Source organism: Anolis sagrei, chromosome 6 (assembly GCF_037176765.1).
Source record: "Anolis sagrei isolate rAnoSag1 chromosome 6, rAnoSag1.mat, whole genome shotgun sequence".
In the NCBI taxonomy this organism is placed as follows: Eukaryota; Metazoa; Chordata; class Lepidosauria; order Squamata; family Dactyloidae; genus Anolis; species Anolis sagrei.
This window is the reverse complement of record NC_090026.1, coordinates 2,162,251-2,178,898: the sequence shown is the minus strand read 5'-3', so window position 1 is coordinate 2,178,898 and position 16,648 is coordinate 2,162,251. Positions and strand designations below refer to the sequence as shown.

Genomic DNA, 16,648 nt, shown 5'->3' with positions numbered 1-16,648 from the left:
AATAAAAACAGTCCCCACCCTCCTCTCCTTTAAAAAGCTTTTTAAAACCCCTTTATGCACCTTAGCCTATGAAGAAGAGGAAGACTAGTACGCCTTTCTATATATCCTCGCCTAGCTACTAGACACCTACTTCAGCCTGTGGAAATGATGTGTGATGGCTTATATTATGTTTATTTAAGTTCAATTATGTATTATTTTTATTTAGCTTCATTTTATTTTACGGAGCCCCAAGCGGCACAGTGGGTTAAACATTGAGCCGCTGACCTTGTTGATCGAAAGGTCGTAGATTCGAATCTGGGGGACGGTGTGAGCTCCCACTGTTAACCCCAGCTTCTGCCAACCTAGTAGTTTGAAAACATGCAAATGTGAGTAGATCAATAGGTGCCGCTCTGGCAGGAAGGTAACGGCGCTCCATGCAGTCATGCTGGCCACATGACCTTGGAGGTGTCTACGGACAACGCCGGCTCTTTGACTTAGAAATGGAGATGAGCACCAGAGTCCCAGAGCCGGACACGACTGGATTTAACATCAGGGGAAAACCTTTACCGTAATCTTTATTTATTTATTATTTTTGTTTTGAGATTATTTTATCCACTGTTTTGATTTGATTTATCAGTCTGTTTTCGGCACTGAATGGTTGCCATTGTGTTACTTTTGTTGGAAACTGCCCTGAGTCCCCCTCAGGGAGACAGACAGGGTGGGGGACAAATAAAAGTATTATTATTATTATTACTAGCTGCCCCCTGCCACGCGTTGCTGTGGCCCAGTCTGTGTATATCTGTTTTGTGTGTGTGTATATGTGTGTGTATGTTTGCGTATATGTGTATATATGTATGTTTGTGTCTATATGTGGTTTTGTGCATGTGTTGTGATTTTTTTTTTTTTGCTTTTTAAGTCTTTTCTGCTATGTTTTTTAGTGTTTTTATGAGTGTTGGTCACTTGTTGACCTGAGAGGTGTATTGTGTCCAAATTAGGTGTCAATTCATCCAGTGGATTTTGAGTTATGTTAATAATAATAATAATAACACTTTATTTGTACCCCGCTACCATCTCCCCAAGGGACTCGGTGCGGCTTACATGAGGCCGAGCCCAAACACAACAATACAAGCAATAATAACAACAATACAAGCAATTAAAAAACATAGAGAATGAAATACACAACACTATCAATAAGACAACACACAATTAAAAACAGTGGGAAGGCCAAATGTAGAGTTAAAATTGGAAATAATGCTGGGACATGGACGAAAGGTGTTAATCCCACAAACGACCATTGCATTTTTATTTAAATAAATTACTACCACCACAACCCTGCATTCTGCTTTGTAAGAGATACCAAACATTCCTACGCTAAGGATCATGGCGGCTGTTATCTAGCACATTTATTGAGGATGCAACGCTTCTGAGGCTCCACATAAGGAGTGTTGGGATCCCGTCAGCAGAGGCTCACCTTGGGCAGCAGGTCGGGGAAGTGCTCCAGGATGACGGAGAAGGACCTTCCGCCGATGGCGAAGTGGTAGCTGACCTCGGGGACCGCTGGCCGGGGCGCTGCAGGGGGAGGCTCTTCCTTGTCCAGCATCAGCTTGATCTCCTGAGGGGCGGAGGTGGGCGGGTTAACTTGAAAGTATTTGTAACAGAGACTTGGCTTTAGAAGAAACTGTAACAAGTTTATTGAAGGATAGAAGAAGCTTGATGGTTTCAATGTTTCTTAGCTCTTAGAGGCACATTTCTTCAGAGGTTACATTTAACACATTTTATAAAACAACTCTTAAGAGAACGATTCCTTTTACTAAACAGGTTTTGAATTTATTTTCCTTCAAAATATGTTTCTTTCTTTAACAGATTACTTCAGGCACAAGCTTATTCTTTCCTTATGTTATTTCTGTTGCAGTAAAGATTCTTATTCTTGTTGACCCAAGGCAGGGGCAGGGCTCCTCACCTGCTTGCTGTCCTTGTCAGGGATCTCTGGGGCTGGGAGCTCGTCCGCCTGCTGCCAGTGGATGGTGGCCGGCTGGCCGTCCCTGGGGGGCAGGGCCTCCGTCAGAATGACCTTCCCTTTGGCCGGGATCATGCCGCACTCGCGGCCCACCGAGACGGCCGTCAAGAGGTTATCTCCTGAGCCAACAAAGAGAAGGAGGGAAGAAGGAAGGAAGGAAAAATGAAATGCAAAGATACAGAATGGGTGATGCCTGGCTTGACAACATGTGAAAAAGTTATTTATTGGAGTTCATGGAGAACAAGTTGGACAAGAGCCAGGAGTGTGATGCAGCAGCGAAAAAGACCAATGGGATTTTGGGCTGCTTCAAAAGGAATTTAGTGTCTAGACTGAGGGAAGTCATGGTGGGAGTTGAAGTCCAAAACACCTGGAGGGAGGACCAAAGTTTGCCCATGCCCGACTTAGAGGTTTCTCTCCCAGCAGCCAAATCAGGGGCAAATGCCGAATTGCCAACTGAACAGCCTGAGACTTTGGAGCTCACGGACGCTGATCAGGAGCAGGCCCCTCAAGACTTGAAAGAAACAGGGCAGGATCAGGCTCTTCAGGGCGAAGTTCAATGTCACAACAACCGGAGACTGGACGCTGAATTAATGAGCTGATAATAATCTTGTATAAATGTATCAGTTGCCATTGTTCTATCTGGGTTGTTGTAGTTTTTCAGGCCATATGACCATGTTCTAGAAGCATTCTCTCCTGACATTTCACCTGCATCTATGGCAAGCATCCTCAGAGGTTGTGAAGTCTGTTGGAACTAGGAAAATTGGGTTTATATATCTGTGGAATGACTAGGGTGGGAGAAAGAACTCTCATCTGGGTTGTTGTAGGTTTTTTCGGGCTCTATGGCCATGTTCTAGAGCAGTGGTTCTCAACCTGGGGTCCCCAGATGTTTTTGGCCTTCAACTCCCAGAAATCCCAGCCAGTTTACCAGCTTTTAGGATTTCTGGGAGTTGAAGGCCAAAAACATCTGGGGACCCCAGGTTGAGAACCAATGTTCTAGAGGCATTCTCTAGAGGAGAGAATGACTCTAGAACATGGCCATAGAGCCCAAAAAAACCTACAACAACCCATTGATTCCGACCATGAAAGCCTTCGACAATACAACTCTTGTCTGTTGGAGGTAGGTGTGAATATTTCAATTGGCCACCTTGATTAGTATTTGGTGGCCTGGCAGTTTTTTTGGTGTGGCTTGTTAGTGCCTGGGGGAATCTTTTGTTGAGATGAGATTAGCTGTCCCTGGTGGTTTCCTCTTTGGAGTTTCCCTGAGTTTGAGTGTTGTCAAGCATTCTCAGATCTCACAACCTCTGAGGATGCCTGACATAGATGCAGGCGAAATGTCAGGAGAGAATGCTTCTAGAACATGGCCATATAGCCCGAAAAACCTACAACCGAGTGTGACTCAGTTGTAAATAATGTAAATAAAGACAAGAGCTGCTAGTTGAAGCAGAGAAACTGTTTGAAGTCAGCTAAGTGGACAGTTATCAGCAGGTTGGCTAGCTAATGGCAATAACAGAATCCTGGACTGTATCTGAACACGTGCTGTGAGCTTAACAAGGGAAGGCTGAGAGGGGATATGATAGCCATGGATAAATATGTGAGAGGAAGCCACAGGGAGGAGGAGGGAGCAAGCTTGTTTTCTGCTTCCTTGGAGACTAGGATGCGGAACAATGGCTTCAAACTACAAGAGAAGAGACTCCATCTGAACATTAGGAAGAACTTCCTGACTGTGAGAGCCGTTCAGCAGTGGAACTCTCTGCCCCAGAGTGTAGTGGAGGCTCCTTCTTTGGAAGCTTTTAAGCAGAGGCTGGATGGCCATTTGTCAGGGGTGATTTGAATGCAATATTCCTGCTTCTTGGCAGGGGGTTGACTGGATGGCTCATGAGGTCTCTTCCAACTCTTTGATTCTATGATTCTATGACCCTTTCCTGCTTCTTTCTGAGCCCTCAGAGACCCCTCCTCCCTTCCCCTTCTTTCCCTTCCCTTCCTACTTCCCTTTCCTGCTTCCTCTTCCTACCTGTCACCATGACGGGGCGGATGCAAGCCCTGCGCAGCTCTGCCAGCACCGGTACTGTCTCTGGCTTGAGCTTGTTCTGGAGCATGGCCAGCCCCAGAAAGTCCATGCCACTCTCAATGAAGTCCCTGCAGCAGAGGAGAGGAGCGTTGGGGGGACGGGGCACTCATATAGGTATAGGTCCCTTTGGAGGGTGGGGGAGGCAGCAGAGAAAGAAGCGAGGCATTTACGCACCTGCTGATGTGCTGGACCTTGTGCCAGGTGAACTTGCTCTCCAGCCGCCGCCGTGCCAAGGCGAGGACCCTCAGCCCTCGTTGGGTGTAGGACTCCAGCACTGCAGAGAAGTTCTCCGGAACTGAAAGACAGAGGGGAGCGTCAGGATAAACATTGTGGGTTCCTTCTACCATATGTGGTGGACTTGTAAAGAAGCAGTAAAGTTTTGGAGGGTAATTCATGAAGAAAAGAACTTTTACAAGAAAGCCAGAGTACTACTTGTTAGGCTTTACAGATTTGGATTTACAATTGACAGAACAAGAGGACAAACTTTTTACATATACAGCGACCGCCGCTAGAATTGTTTTTGTTGTTGTTTTTGTTAGAGAGTGGAAGCAAGTACAGGATTGGGTAGAAAAAAATCAGAGAAATAAAGGACATGGACAAACTGACTTTATGTTGAAGAAAAATTGTTGTTCATTCGTTCAGTCGTCTCCGACTCTTCGTGACCTCATGGACCAGCCCACGCCAGAGCTCCCTGTCGGCCATTACCACCCCCAGCTCCCTCAAGGTCAGTCCAGTCACTTCAAGGATGCCATCCATCCATCTTGCCCTTGGTCGGCCTCTCTTCCTTTTGCCTTCCACTTTCCCCAACATAATTGTCTTCTCTAGGCTTTCCTGTCTCCTCATGATGTGACCAAAGTACTTCAACTTTGTCTCTAGTATCTTTCCCTCCAGTGAGCAGTCGGGCTTTATTTCCTGGAGGATGGACTGGTTGGATCTTCTCGCAGTCCAAGGCACTCTCAGAACTTTCCTCCAACACCACAGCTCAAAAGCATCGATCTTCCTTCGCTCAGCCTTCCCTAAGGTCCAGCTCTCACATCCGTAGGTGACTACAGGGAATACCATGGCTTTGACTAGGCGGATCTTTGTTGCCAATCTGTTGTCTCTACTCTTTACTATTTTATCGAGATTGGACATTGCTCTCCTCCCAAGAAGTAAGCGTCTTCTGATTTCCTGGCCACAGTCTGCATCTGCAGTAATCTTTGCACCTAGAAATACAAAGTCTGTCACGGCCTCCACGATTTCTCCCTCTATTTTCCAGTTGTCAATCATTCTTGTTGCCATAATCTTGGTTTTTTTGACGTTTAGCTGCAACCCGGCTTTTGCGCTTTCTTCTTTCACCTTGATTAGAAGGCTCCTCAGCTCCTCCTCGCTTTCGGCCATCAGAGTGGTGTCATCTGCATATCTGAGGTTGTTAATGTTTCTTCCAGCAATTTTCACCCCAGCTTTGCATTCATCCAGCCCCGCACATCGCATGATGTGTTCTGCATACAAGTTAAAAAGGTTGAAGAAAAATACAGACATAATAACAAAAAGAACAAATTGGGACAGTCTTCATTACTGTCTGGACAATTTGCGAATATAAAAAACAAGATAGACAATTTTATTATCTTTAATAAAAAAATATTTTTGAATAATAAGAATATTTTATCCAAGAAGATGGAAAGACAGTCACTTTCTTTTCTTTTTTCTTTTCTTTTTATTTTTTCTATGTTTTTCTTTTTTCTTTTTTCTTTTTTTTTTTTGTGTGTGGATGTATTCTTGTAGTTTATTTATCTTTTTTTTTTTTAGGGTTTTATTTAGGATATCTTTTTTACTTCTTACTTTATTGGCTTTTCCCTCTCTCTTTTTTTCTTTACTTTTCTATACCTTATTGTTCTCACTCTTTCATTATATTCTATATAAAATTTAATAAAATTTCTTTAAAAAAATAAAAGAATAAACATTGCACCGCCCACAGAAAGGGAATGTTGGTTTGCTCTTCAGAGCATCCCCAATTAAGGACTCACCGGTCTCCTGGCGGCAGAGGCTCCCCACCACTTCGGGGGCGCCCTTCATGTACGCCGTGAGGCGCTTCTCGCCCAAAGTGCGGGTCACGACGCTCATGCGCTGCAGGGCCGAGGAGAAGGGGAACTGCACCAGGAGGCCAATCTGGAAGGCTCTCTGCACAGAAGAGGAGGAGGGTGGAGCCAGGAAAAATATAGGTTGCAAACCTGTGACCATAGTTTTCCGAGTGGTCACCGGAACTGAGGCAGCAGCCCCTCCCACTGGCTATATACTCTATGGGGAGAGGGGGCGTGGCTACTGTCTAAAAGTGTCTAATAAGTTTTCTAGAAGATTCCGAACTGTCTATTGCAACCCAGAGCAGGAAACTGGACCCTTAGACAACAATCCACCACACTTGACTTCAGGAAAACAATCCTTCTTTATTGATGAAAGATGAATACAAAATAGAAGAAATATGCAATGGTAAAAAGTCACAGTAAAAATCAGCAACAAGATCATGAAACCCACAGCAAAACTGCTGAATCCTGGAACCTGTTAGCAATCCACTAACCGTACTTGGAACAACTAGAAAACCTCCGAGGAACAAGGCCACTTGAATCAGGAGACCTGCAAAAGCTTGGACATGAATCTGGAACGATGCCTGGTCTGAAGCTGCATTCCGGCCAGGCATACTTAAGGCCAAGAAATCTATTGCGAGACACGCCTGAAGACTTTGTTTGCATTTCTCTTAATCTAGCTGACCTACGTAAACTTTGTGCTTCCCCCCGCCTCTGCCAAATCTGCCCCTGCCTATCCTCATTAGGCAGGCCAGGTGTCAGATTCTCTGGAGAACTAACACTGGAAGGAAAAGGGAGTGAAACGTCTCTGCTCTGCTCGGAATGCATGTTCTCATGGGAATCTTGACTTTCACTTTCCAAGGCTGTAGGATTTTCACTACTCAAACCATCATCATCTAAATTGGCCTCAGAATTCACACTGACATCTACATTGGCATCAGGAAATACAATCAGAGAATGAGATTCAGGTTCACACACAGGCTGAACCCCAACACTGTCTGCGCAGACGCAGGAAATACCATATGTGCAATTCATAGTTGACAACGATGGGAAACAAGAGGCATTATGTCTCTGAGCAAAATGTTAACCCACCCCCCAAATGTAATGGGAAGCAAGAGTAGACCCACTCACCATCATCTCCATGAGTTCCTGGAAAGAAAAAAGGAAGCAAAAAGAGCAAAGTCAGAATCCAAGGAGGTGGGCCTCATGATCACATTTTTTGAAATACTCAAATGACGATGATGATTATGTTTATTTATACCGTTTTTTTCTCTCCCCAAAGAGACTCAAAGTGGCAAAGAGTGTTATGCTTTGTCTCACCTCCTCCTCCTCGGGGGCTCCCTTCGGGGTCCCTGGGGCCCCCCGATCCGGGGGCCGGACGACTGTGGGCTGGATCTGGTCATGGCGGGACGTTTCCTCCATGGTGGGCTCCTCCAGGACCTGCAGAGAAGAGAGAGGACCGACTCTGAACCACAATTGAACGAGACCCCAAAGTCCATCCAGTCCAAACCCCTTTTTTGTGCCAGGAAGGAGAACACAACCAAAGCCCTCCTGACAAGAGGGCCTCCCAGCCTTGGCTTACCAACCTCTAGAACAGGCATGGGCGAAAGAAAAAGCCTTCCTGATTAGTTGGGAAAGTATATAAAGTATACAAAAAGTATATTCTGCATGTTTTGTTGTGCAAGTAGTAGACACCTCCTTCCTGAACCAGAACTAATAGAACAGGCATGGGCCAACTTTGGCCCTCCCTCCAGGTGTTTTGATCTCCAACTCCCACAATTCCTAACAGCCAGATCTTTAAGCCGCTCCTCATAGGGCTTGTTCTCCACATCCTTGATCATTTTAGTCACCTTCTTTCTCTGGACACATTCCAGCTTAGAGTCAATATCTCCCTTCAATTGTGGTGCCCAGAATTGGACACCGTGTGATTCCAGGTGTGGTCTGAGCAAGGCAGAACAGAGGCCCCAATGTGTGCCTGCTTACCCATCCGGTGGCCTCGAACATCTTGAGGTCGAGGGGGTCCCCCGAGAGGCGGCCGCCGATGGTGGTGAGCGAGTGGCAGGCGGCCATGGCGGCCACGAAAGGAGAGCCGGTCAGGGCCGGGGAGCGGAGGTCCTGCCCCGGAGGGAGGAAGCTGCGGGAAAAGAGGGGCAGAGAGACACACGGTGTAAGAGATCAACAGCCGGGGAGAAAACGGAGCTCCTCCAACACAGAAATGGGTGCAACGCCAGGGGGAGGAGAGCATCGTTGAAGGGACAGGCAAGACCATCAGGTTGGCAATCAATCATCGAATAACAGAGTTGGAAGAGACCACTTGGGCCACCCAACCCAACCCCCTTCTGCCATTATGCAGGAAAAGCAGCATCAAAGCATCCCCGACAGATGGCCACCCAGCCTCTGTTCCAAAGCTGCCAAGGAAGGAGCTTCCACCAGACTCCAAGGCAGAGAGTCCCACTGCTGAACAGCCCTCCTTACAGACTGGAAGTTCTTCCCCATGTTCAATGATATCTCCTCCCTGTCATTTGAGCCCATTGAAATAACATTGGGTCAATTTTTGCCTCAAAATCACAAAGAAGACCCCCAGTGACCCACACAAAAGTTCCCCTATGGCAAGCAATCTCACACCATCACAAATAATGGCTTTCTTGGAAGCCCAGCCTTGCTTCGTCCACTCACCGGCCGTCCTGAGCTTGGACGAAGCCCCAAAAGTCCAGCCCGTCCTCAGTCAACGTCCCCGTCTGAAAAGGAAATTGATACGGTTGAAATCCACAATCAAACGAGGGATTTATTGGCTGGGACAGTCAAGCTGAAAGAAAATATGGACGGTGACTGCAATATGTGATAACTGCAGAGAGAATTGTCTATATTGAGCATGGGCAAACTTCGGCCTTCCTCCAAGTGTTCTGGACTTCAACTCCCACAATTCCTAACAGCAGGTATTAAATAATAGATTGTTATTATTAGCAGAGCAGGTGATGGATGATTGATTAAAATCTGATGCAACAATAACAGAAAGGGATGAGTCAAAAGAATAATTGTGGACAAAGTAACCAGCTATTATGGTACGGAATCACCCAGAGGATCGTAGAATGGAAGAGAAAGGAAAGCCCAGAAGCAGATGTAGAGAAAAAAATTAAATGGAAAATAAGGAAGAAAGGAATTGTGGGATTCATGTATAATATTAGCCGTCCCCTGCCATGCGTTGTTGTGGTCCAGTCTGTGTATATGTGTTTTGTGTGTGTATATATGTGTATATGTATGTGTATATATTTGTGTATATGTGTATATATGTGGTTATCTGCATGTGTTGCAATGTATTTAATATTATCGAAGGCTTTCATGGCTGGAATCACTAGGTTCTTGTGGGTTTTTTCGGGCTCACTACCTCTGAGGATGCTTGCCATAGATGCAGGCGAAACGCCAGGAGAAATGCCTCTAGAACATGGCTCTATAGCCCGAAAAAACCCACAAGAACCTAGTATTTAATATTTTTTGGCTTTTTAAGCCCCTTCTGCTGTGTTTTCCCGTGTTTTTATGAGTGATGGTCACTCGTTTGCCTGAGAGGTGCCTTGTGCCCACATTTGGTGTCAATTTGTCCAGTGGTTTTTGAGTTATGTTAATCCCAGAAACGAACATTACGTTTTTATTTATATAGATAACTAGCGATCCCCTGCCAGGCGTTGCTGTGGCCCGGTCTGGTGATCTGGAAAATCAAGTAATGAGAAAGTGTTGGTGTCCAATATATGTAATGGCTTTATGCTTGTGGGTAAACAGTACTTCTTGCTGTTGCTTTGCCAGAGTTGATGTGGAGAGTGTCTGGTTTGCCCGTCATATACATCTATGTGTGTGCGTGAGTGGCTGGATGGCCCTTTGTCAGGAGGGTTTTGATTATGCTTTCTTGCCCTGGTGAAGGGAGTTGGACTGAATGGTCTTAAGGCACCATTTCTCAACCTGGGAAGTCAAGACCCCGGGGGGGGGGGGGGGTCGGAAGGGTCACCAAAGACCACCAGAAAATACAGTATTTTCTGTTGTCCATGAGGGTTCTGTGTGGGAAGTTTGCCCCAATTCTGTCGTTGGTGGGGTTCAGCATGCTCCTTGATTGTAGGTGAACTATAAATCCCAGTAGCTACAACTTCCAAATATCAAGGTCTGTTTCCACCAGACTCCATCTGTGTTCATATTTGGGCAGATTAAGTATCCATGCCGAATTTGGTCCAGATCCATCATTGTTTGAGTCCACAGTGCTCTCTAGAGGTAGGTGAACTACAACTCCAAAACTCAAGGTCAATGCCCACCAAATCCTTTTGGTGTTTTCTGTCAGTCATGGGAGAACTGTGTGCCAAGTTTGGTTCAATTCCATCGTTGACGGAATTCAGAATGCTCTTTGATTATAGGTGAACTATAAATCCCAGCAACTACAACTTCCAAATGACAAATCAAATTTTTTGAGTGACAGTCACTCCTTGGGGTGGTAAATGTCTTGTGGCCAAATTTGGCGGCAATATTGAGTATCCATGCCAAGTGTGGTCCAGATCCATCATTGTTTGAGTCCACAGTGATCTCTGGATGTAGGTGAACTACAACTCCAAAAGCAAAGGACACTGCCCACCAAACCGTTCCAGTACTTTCTGTTGGTCATGGGAGAACTGTGTGCCAAGTTTGGTTCAATTCCATCGTTGGTGGAGTTCACAATGTTCTTTGATTGTAGGTGAACTATAAATCCCAGCAACTGCAACTCCCAAATGGCAAAATCAATGTTTTTTTTAGTGAAGTACATACATTGAGTTGTTATGTGTCTTGTGTCCAAATTTGGTGTCAATTCATCCAGTGGTTTTTGAGTTCTGTTAATCCCACAAACGAACCTTACATTTTTATTTATATAGATAATAATATGGCCGACCTTGTCGAAGCACATGAGGTTGAGCTGCCCGCAGATGTTGATGCGCTGGGGGCTGATGGAGAAGATGCGCTCCCTGCGCAGGCGCCGCTGGGCATAGACCACCCCAGCCGTCATGGCCGCTGGCAAGGCAGGGGGCACTGTGATGGTCAGGATGTCCAGGGATTCCAGGATGATGCGCCCCACGGGCTCCTGGCCGAGGAGACGCAAGCAAGAAAGAGAGTTACCATCTGGATCAGACCTTACTTGTACAAGCAACACGATTTTTTTTCCTGGGTTATAATAAATGTCATTTCCTAATTAGTTGTATCATGAAAACATGGGGAACATTTATTAAACTGCCAAAATTTGTCTCTACAGGATAGAAAGCACATTTTGCTGTAGTTTTTCAATGAATTTCTCATAGAGTTTCAACCAACTGCGACCTATGTGTTGTCGAAGGCTTTCAAGGCCGGAATCATTAGATTGCTGTGAGTTTTCCAGGCTGTCTGGCCATGTTCCAGAAGCATTCTCTCCTGACGTTTCGCTCGCATCTATGGCAAGCATCCTCAGAGGTTGAGAGGTCTGTTGGAAACTAGGCAAGTGGGGTTTATATATCTGTGGAATGCCCCAGCAGCATTCTCTGCTGACGTTTCGCCCACATCTATGGCAGGCATCCTCAGAGGTTGTGAGGTCTGCTGGAAACTATGCAAGTGGGGTTTATATATATCTGTGGAATGCCCCAGCAGCATTCTCTCCTGACGTTTCGCCCACATCTATGGCAGGCATCCTCAGAGGTTATGAGGTCTGTTGGAAACTAGGCAAGTGGGGTATATGTATCTGTGGAATCACGTCCAGGGTGGGAGAAAGAACTCTTGTCTGTTGGAGGCAAGTATCAGTGTTGCCATTGACGGGTCTGATTAGCATTGGAAAGCCAGACCAGGCTGGACAGGCCCTCTATCCCAGGATCTGGTCCCAGGGTTTGCACTTTAAACTGGATTATATGAGTCCACACTGCAGGATAATCGGGATAAACAGAAAACCTGGGATCAGATCCTGGGGAAAAGGGCCTGTCTGGAAGAGCCCTTATAAATAATAATAATAATAATAATAATAATAATAATAATACACATTCACATCTAGCCCCAGCAGACAAAAGTCCTTTGTCCCACCCTGGTCATTCCACAGATATATAAACCCATTTTTCCTGCTTCCAACAGACCTCACTACCTCTGAGGATGCTTGCCATAGATGCAGGCGAAACGTCAGGAGAAAAATTGCCTCCAGAACATGGCCATATATCCCGGAAAAACCTACAACAACCCAGTGATTCCGGCCATGAAAGCCTTCGACAATACAATAATAATACACTTTATTTATTATCTACCACCATCTCCCCCAAGGGGACTCAGGGCGGCTAACATGAAGCCAAGCCCAAACTAATACAACATAATAAACACACAATAACAAAATACATCATAACAAAATATAAAAACAACTTCTTTATTCTACTTTAGTGTCTTCATCTTCAAAACCCGCCAGTATATTAGTAATAAACAATACAAATGGTTCCCATTCTTTTACAAAGTTGCCTGTTGACATCTCCTTTATCTGATCGGTATCAAATTTTGGATCAGACCCCAATATCCACAGGCTGTTGAGGTGTCTTGAGGGCAGGGGTGTCCCCTGGGAGGTCATTCTGGACCCGACTGATGGACTGACCTCTCCGTCCTCCCTTTGCAGGACACACTCACCGCCTGCTGGACGCTGCGGATGACCGAGTAGAGCATGCCGACCCCAGCGATGCCCACCAGGCAGAGGAGGAAGCGGTAGGCGTCTCTGTAGAGGCGGAAGTCGGTTGGTTTCGGGAACAAGATGGAGCAAACCAGCTGCCCCTTGGAGGTGGAGAAGCCTGGCGGGGGCAAAGGCATCAGCGAGAAGAACAAGGGTCATGATATGTTCAAGCAAGCTTGGGAAAACTTCAAGCCTCCTCTATAATCCTGTTGCTGACTTATTGTATGGATGTTCTGGTATGCGGCTTTCTTTCCTTGCTCTATGTTTCTCTGAGAAGTTGGTGAGAGGGGCTACAGAACATGTGATCTCCTCTGAGACGAGCACAGAGCACAGACTTCTTTATGCTTTGGGACTGCTCAGATCGCAGACTCGCAAACACTTGCCTGATGTTTATTCTAAGAGAGATGTTCTGACCAGATGGCACAGAAACTATCTCCAACATATCTGGAACTGACTCATAAGTTGTGTTTCTGTGTATGCCCAACAAATGAAGGTTATGAGTAAACCAAATGTGTCATTTTTTCACCAAAGTCTACTTTATTTTGTCTCATGAGTGCTTATAAACAAGTTGTTTTATGTGAGGGTAGATATATATTTTGGGCACTGAAAAACACTTCTGAATAACTGTTACTTTTTTTGTGCAGTGGTCCATTCTGTTGTGGCTCAGCTGGAGCCTCAAGAAGAAGATGGGTTTCAGATTCCTGAACATGTTCCTGTTGTTGATATTGAAGACGAGGAGTCTCAGTTTCCCATGGCAAAGGATCTTTTGGAAGATGTTTCTGATCTTAGTGAAACTTCCCAGGTGCAGGTGGAGGAGGCGAGCTCTCAGCCTGCCGATTCTCAGGATAATGAGGTATCCGACCTTGAAGGCTCTGCAGATTTAGATAGGGAAGGTCGCTTGCAATGCAGGGTTCGCCGCAGTACAAGTCTTGCTAACAAGAGAGAGGTAGAGGTCAAAGGAATGTGTTTGTTGTTTCTGAGATGTTCTCTGATGATGAGGATGATGATGAGGAGAGGCCTTCCCACACTGATAGTGAAAGTGCAGAAAGCCTTGAGAGTGACCTGACCCGGCAAGCCCATCTTGATTTGCGGGTCAGGAGGAGTTCTTGCCTACCCAGCAGACAAGAAGCCAGCTCAGGGAAAGGTCATCGCAATGCTTTCATGTTAGTGAGAGCATAATGTTTTCATGTTAGAAAGGTATTTAGGTTTCTTGCAAACACAGAGAAACTGTCCGTTCAACGTAGCTTATTAGCCTGAAAGCTTCATGGAATAACCTTAGCTGGAAAGCAGCATGCTTGGGATTTCTTGCATTGTGATTCTTGGGGCAATTGTTTCATTGCTTGTACCTTGGATTCTGTTTTGAACTTTTTTTTTCTCGTGTCAGGGCAGCCAGTCAAATATATTACATTTCTAACAGAACAAAGCAAACAAACAGAGAAAATACAAAATGTGTGAGTTTGGTAGTTGATTAAATGTCCTTTGACCAGTATCTGCCCACTTGGAGTGCTTCTGGTGTTGCTGCAAGAAGGTCCTTCCTTGTTCATGTGGCAGGGCTCAGGTTGCATTGCAGCAAGTGGTCAGTGGTTTGCTCTTCTCCGCACTCACATGTCGAGGATTCCACTTTGTAGCCCCATTTCTGAAGGTTGGCTCTGCATCTCGTGGTGCCAGAGCACAGTCTGTTCAGCACCTTCCAAGTCGCCCAGTCCTCTGTGTGCCCAGCGGGGAGTCTCTCATTGGGTATCAGCCATTGGTTGAGGTGCTGGGTTTGAGCCTGCCACTTTTGGACTCTCGCTTGCTGAGGCGTTCCAGCGAGTGTCTCTGTAGATCTTAGAAAGCTATGTCTGGATTTAAGTCATTGATGTGCTGACTGATACCCAAACAGGGGATGAGCTGGAGATGTCTCTGCCTTGGTCCTTTTGAACTTTGCCTATAGGATTGTGCCTCTTGTTTTTACCTGAAGATCTTGGGAACTATATTCTGTATTTAACCTTAATCTTTGGAACTTTGCAATGCTTATTCTTTATTTTGACTTGGACTTTTTCCTCAATAAACTATAAAACTACAGCTCTTGTGTGGTGGTGTTTGGAAGCAAGGCAAAGCTTACTCTGAGTTGCAACAGTGATCATGCTGGGAAAGTATATTAAACAAGCTGTTTGAAGTCAACTCTTTGTCAGTGCAACTTCTGCAAACACCCTGGTAACTTTTCTGGGTTGCCTTGGTTTTTGGGCAGTGCTTTGGGCTCCTTGGGGGACTGTCATGCTGCCATGGATTCTTGTTTGATCAATGCCTTTGGATTATGCTTCATGTTGTTGGCCATTGAACTTTGGAAACTTTGCCTTTGCATTTAAGACTCTGCTTTTGCCATTGAACTTTTGAAACTTTACTTTTATGTTAAAGACTTTGCTTTTTCTTCAATAAACTACAAAACCTTCAGCTTTGGTGTGGTGTTCTGACCAAGGTGAATCTATCCTGAGTTGCGACATATTCTCTGTTTCCTAACTGATCAGAGACAACAGGTTGTTCAGTCTAACAACTGAAACAACTTGCCTTGCATAATTACATTTCATTGTATACCACTTGACAAGATTCTACTCAAATGGGTTTTTGGCTCTTCTCTAAAAGGTCATGCTTTTATGAATACCATTTTCTAAAAAGTTTGCCTATGCTTGCTCTACAGACATCTTTACCTGAACTTTAAAATACAAATATATACAAATTAGCCATTAAATCAGAGGTGACATCCCTCAAATCGGGGCTTCAGGTACAGCTTCCCCTTTTGTTTTGGCTGAGCACTAAGATAACCTTACTACACAAATCTGATGTGCACCCTAATTCTGGCAAGGTAATTTAGCCAAAAAAAGGTGAGCATTAGATTCGAGTAAACAGGTATGTACCTCTGCTAGTTTTCATATGAACAAAGTGTTTATATATCTCCAAACCAAAATTATATAAAGTCTTTCCCTGTCCCTGAGATATATATTGATAGAAGGATTTCCATTCTTTGAAGAATCCCGTGCCAGGTCTGGGCCTGTCTTCCCAGCACCAGGTACCCAACCATTACCTGTCCGGATGACCAGCGCCCGGACGGGCTCCCCGGAGTAGTACCGCGTCTGGATGACGGAGGTGCCACAGAAGAGCGTGTGCCGCTTATGCTCCTCTGGGTCGTAGCTCGGATCCTGGAGTAGGCCGTTCGCGGATCGTGAAGGGTCCGGCAGGGCTGTCTTGGTCACGGGGACGCTCTCTCCTGGGGGAGAAATGGGATGTCAGGTCCAGAGGGAAGAAAAGGGGCCGCTTCCTGTCCACTCCGTCAGGATTTGTAATTTGCAAGCATTTCTTTAAGAGATAACAAGGTGTCTCAGGCTGGACCACAGGTGTCATTGTAAATTGAGGTGAGGTGGTTAGTGCTGAGACTATAGTATATAGGTTGTAGTAACCCTGTGTTAAGTTTGATGAGGGTGGAGGAAGGTATGATGTGTGTTGGAGGATTGTTTGCACATATGGCATATTCCAGGCATGGGCAAACTTCAGCCCTCCAGGTGTTTTGGCCTTCAACTTCCACAATTCCTAACAGCTGCTCTGAGTCCCCTTCGAGGTGAGAAGGGCAGGGTATAAATACAGGAAATAATATTTAATAAATAGGATCTACTCATAATAAATCTTCCTATATATATGTACATGTCTGTTGGGACTCAGCCTGTGCTTGAACCTGTGAATGTGTTTCAGTCTCCTGATGTTTCTGTGTCTGATGTGGGTAATGAGGAGGGGAATCTGTCTCCTGTTGCTTCTGATGTGGGGGATGCTGGGACTGACTCTGAGGTGCAAGACGGAGACACTTTGGTCAATGAGTTTCATGC

The 16,648-nt window shown here is 45.4% G+C and overlaps 1 protein-coding gene across 3 annotated transcripts in view; it reads right to left on the bottom strand.

Moving 5' to 3' along the window:
* The window catches only part of LOC132777489 (polyamine-transporting ATPase 13A3-like), a 91,493-nt gene that overhangs the window by 25,322 nt on the left and 49,523 nt on the right, over positions 1–16,648 (bottom strand). For all 3 annotated transcript variants that reach the window (XM_067469654.1, XM_067469655.1, XM_067469656.1), the window contains exons 11-22: positions 15,856–16,038; positions 12,755–12,912; positions 11,025–11,213; positions 8,801–8,862; positions 8,108–8,258; positions 7,445–7,564; positions 7,256–7,273; positions 6,071–6,224; positions 4,239–4,359; positions 4,008–4,132; positions 1,940–2,115; positions 1,451–1,591 (exon numbers count right to left, since the gene is read on the bottom strand). In XM_067469654.1, the coding sequence (XP_067325755.1) occupies positions 1,451–1,591; positions 1,940–2,115; positions 4,008–4,132; positions 4,239–4,359; positions 6,071–6,224; positions 7,256–7,273; positions 7,445–7,564; positions 8,108–8,258; positions 8,801–8,862; positions 11,025–11,213; positions 12,755–12,912; positions 15,856–16,038 (1,598 nt within the window). The remainder of the gene's footprint in view (positions 1–1,450; positions 1,592–1,939; positions 2,116–4,007; positions 4,133–4,238; positions 4,360–6,070; positions 6,225–7,255; positions 7,274–7,444; positions 7,565–8,107; positions 8,259–8,800; positions 8,863–11,024; positions 11,214–12,754; positions 12,913–15,855; positions 16,039–16,648) is intronic.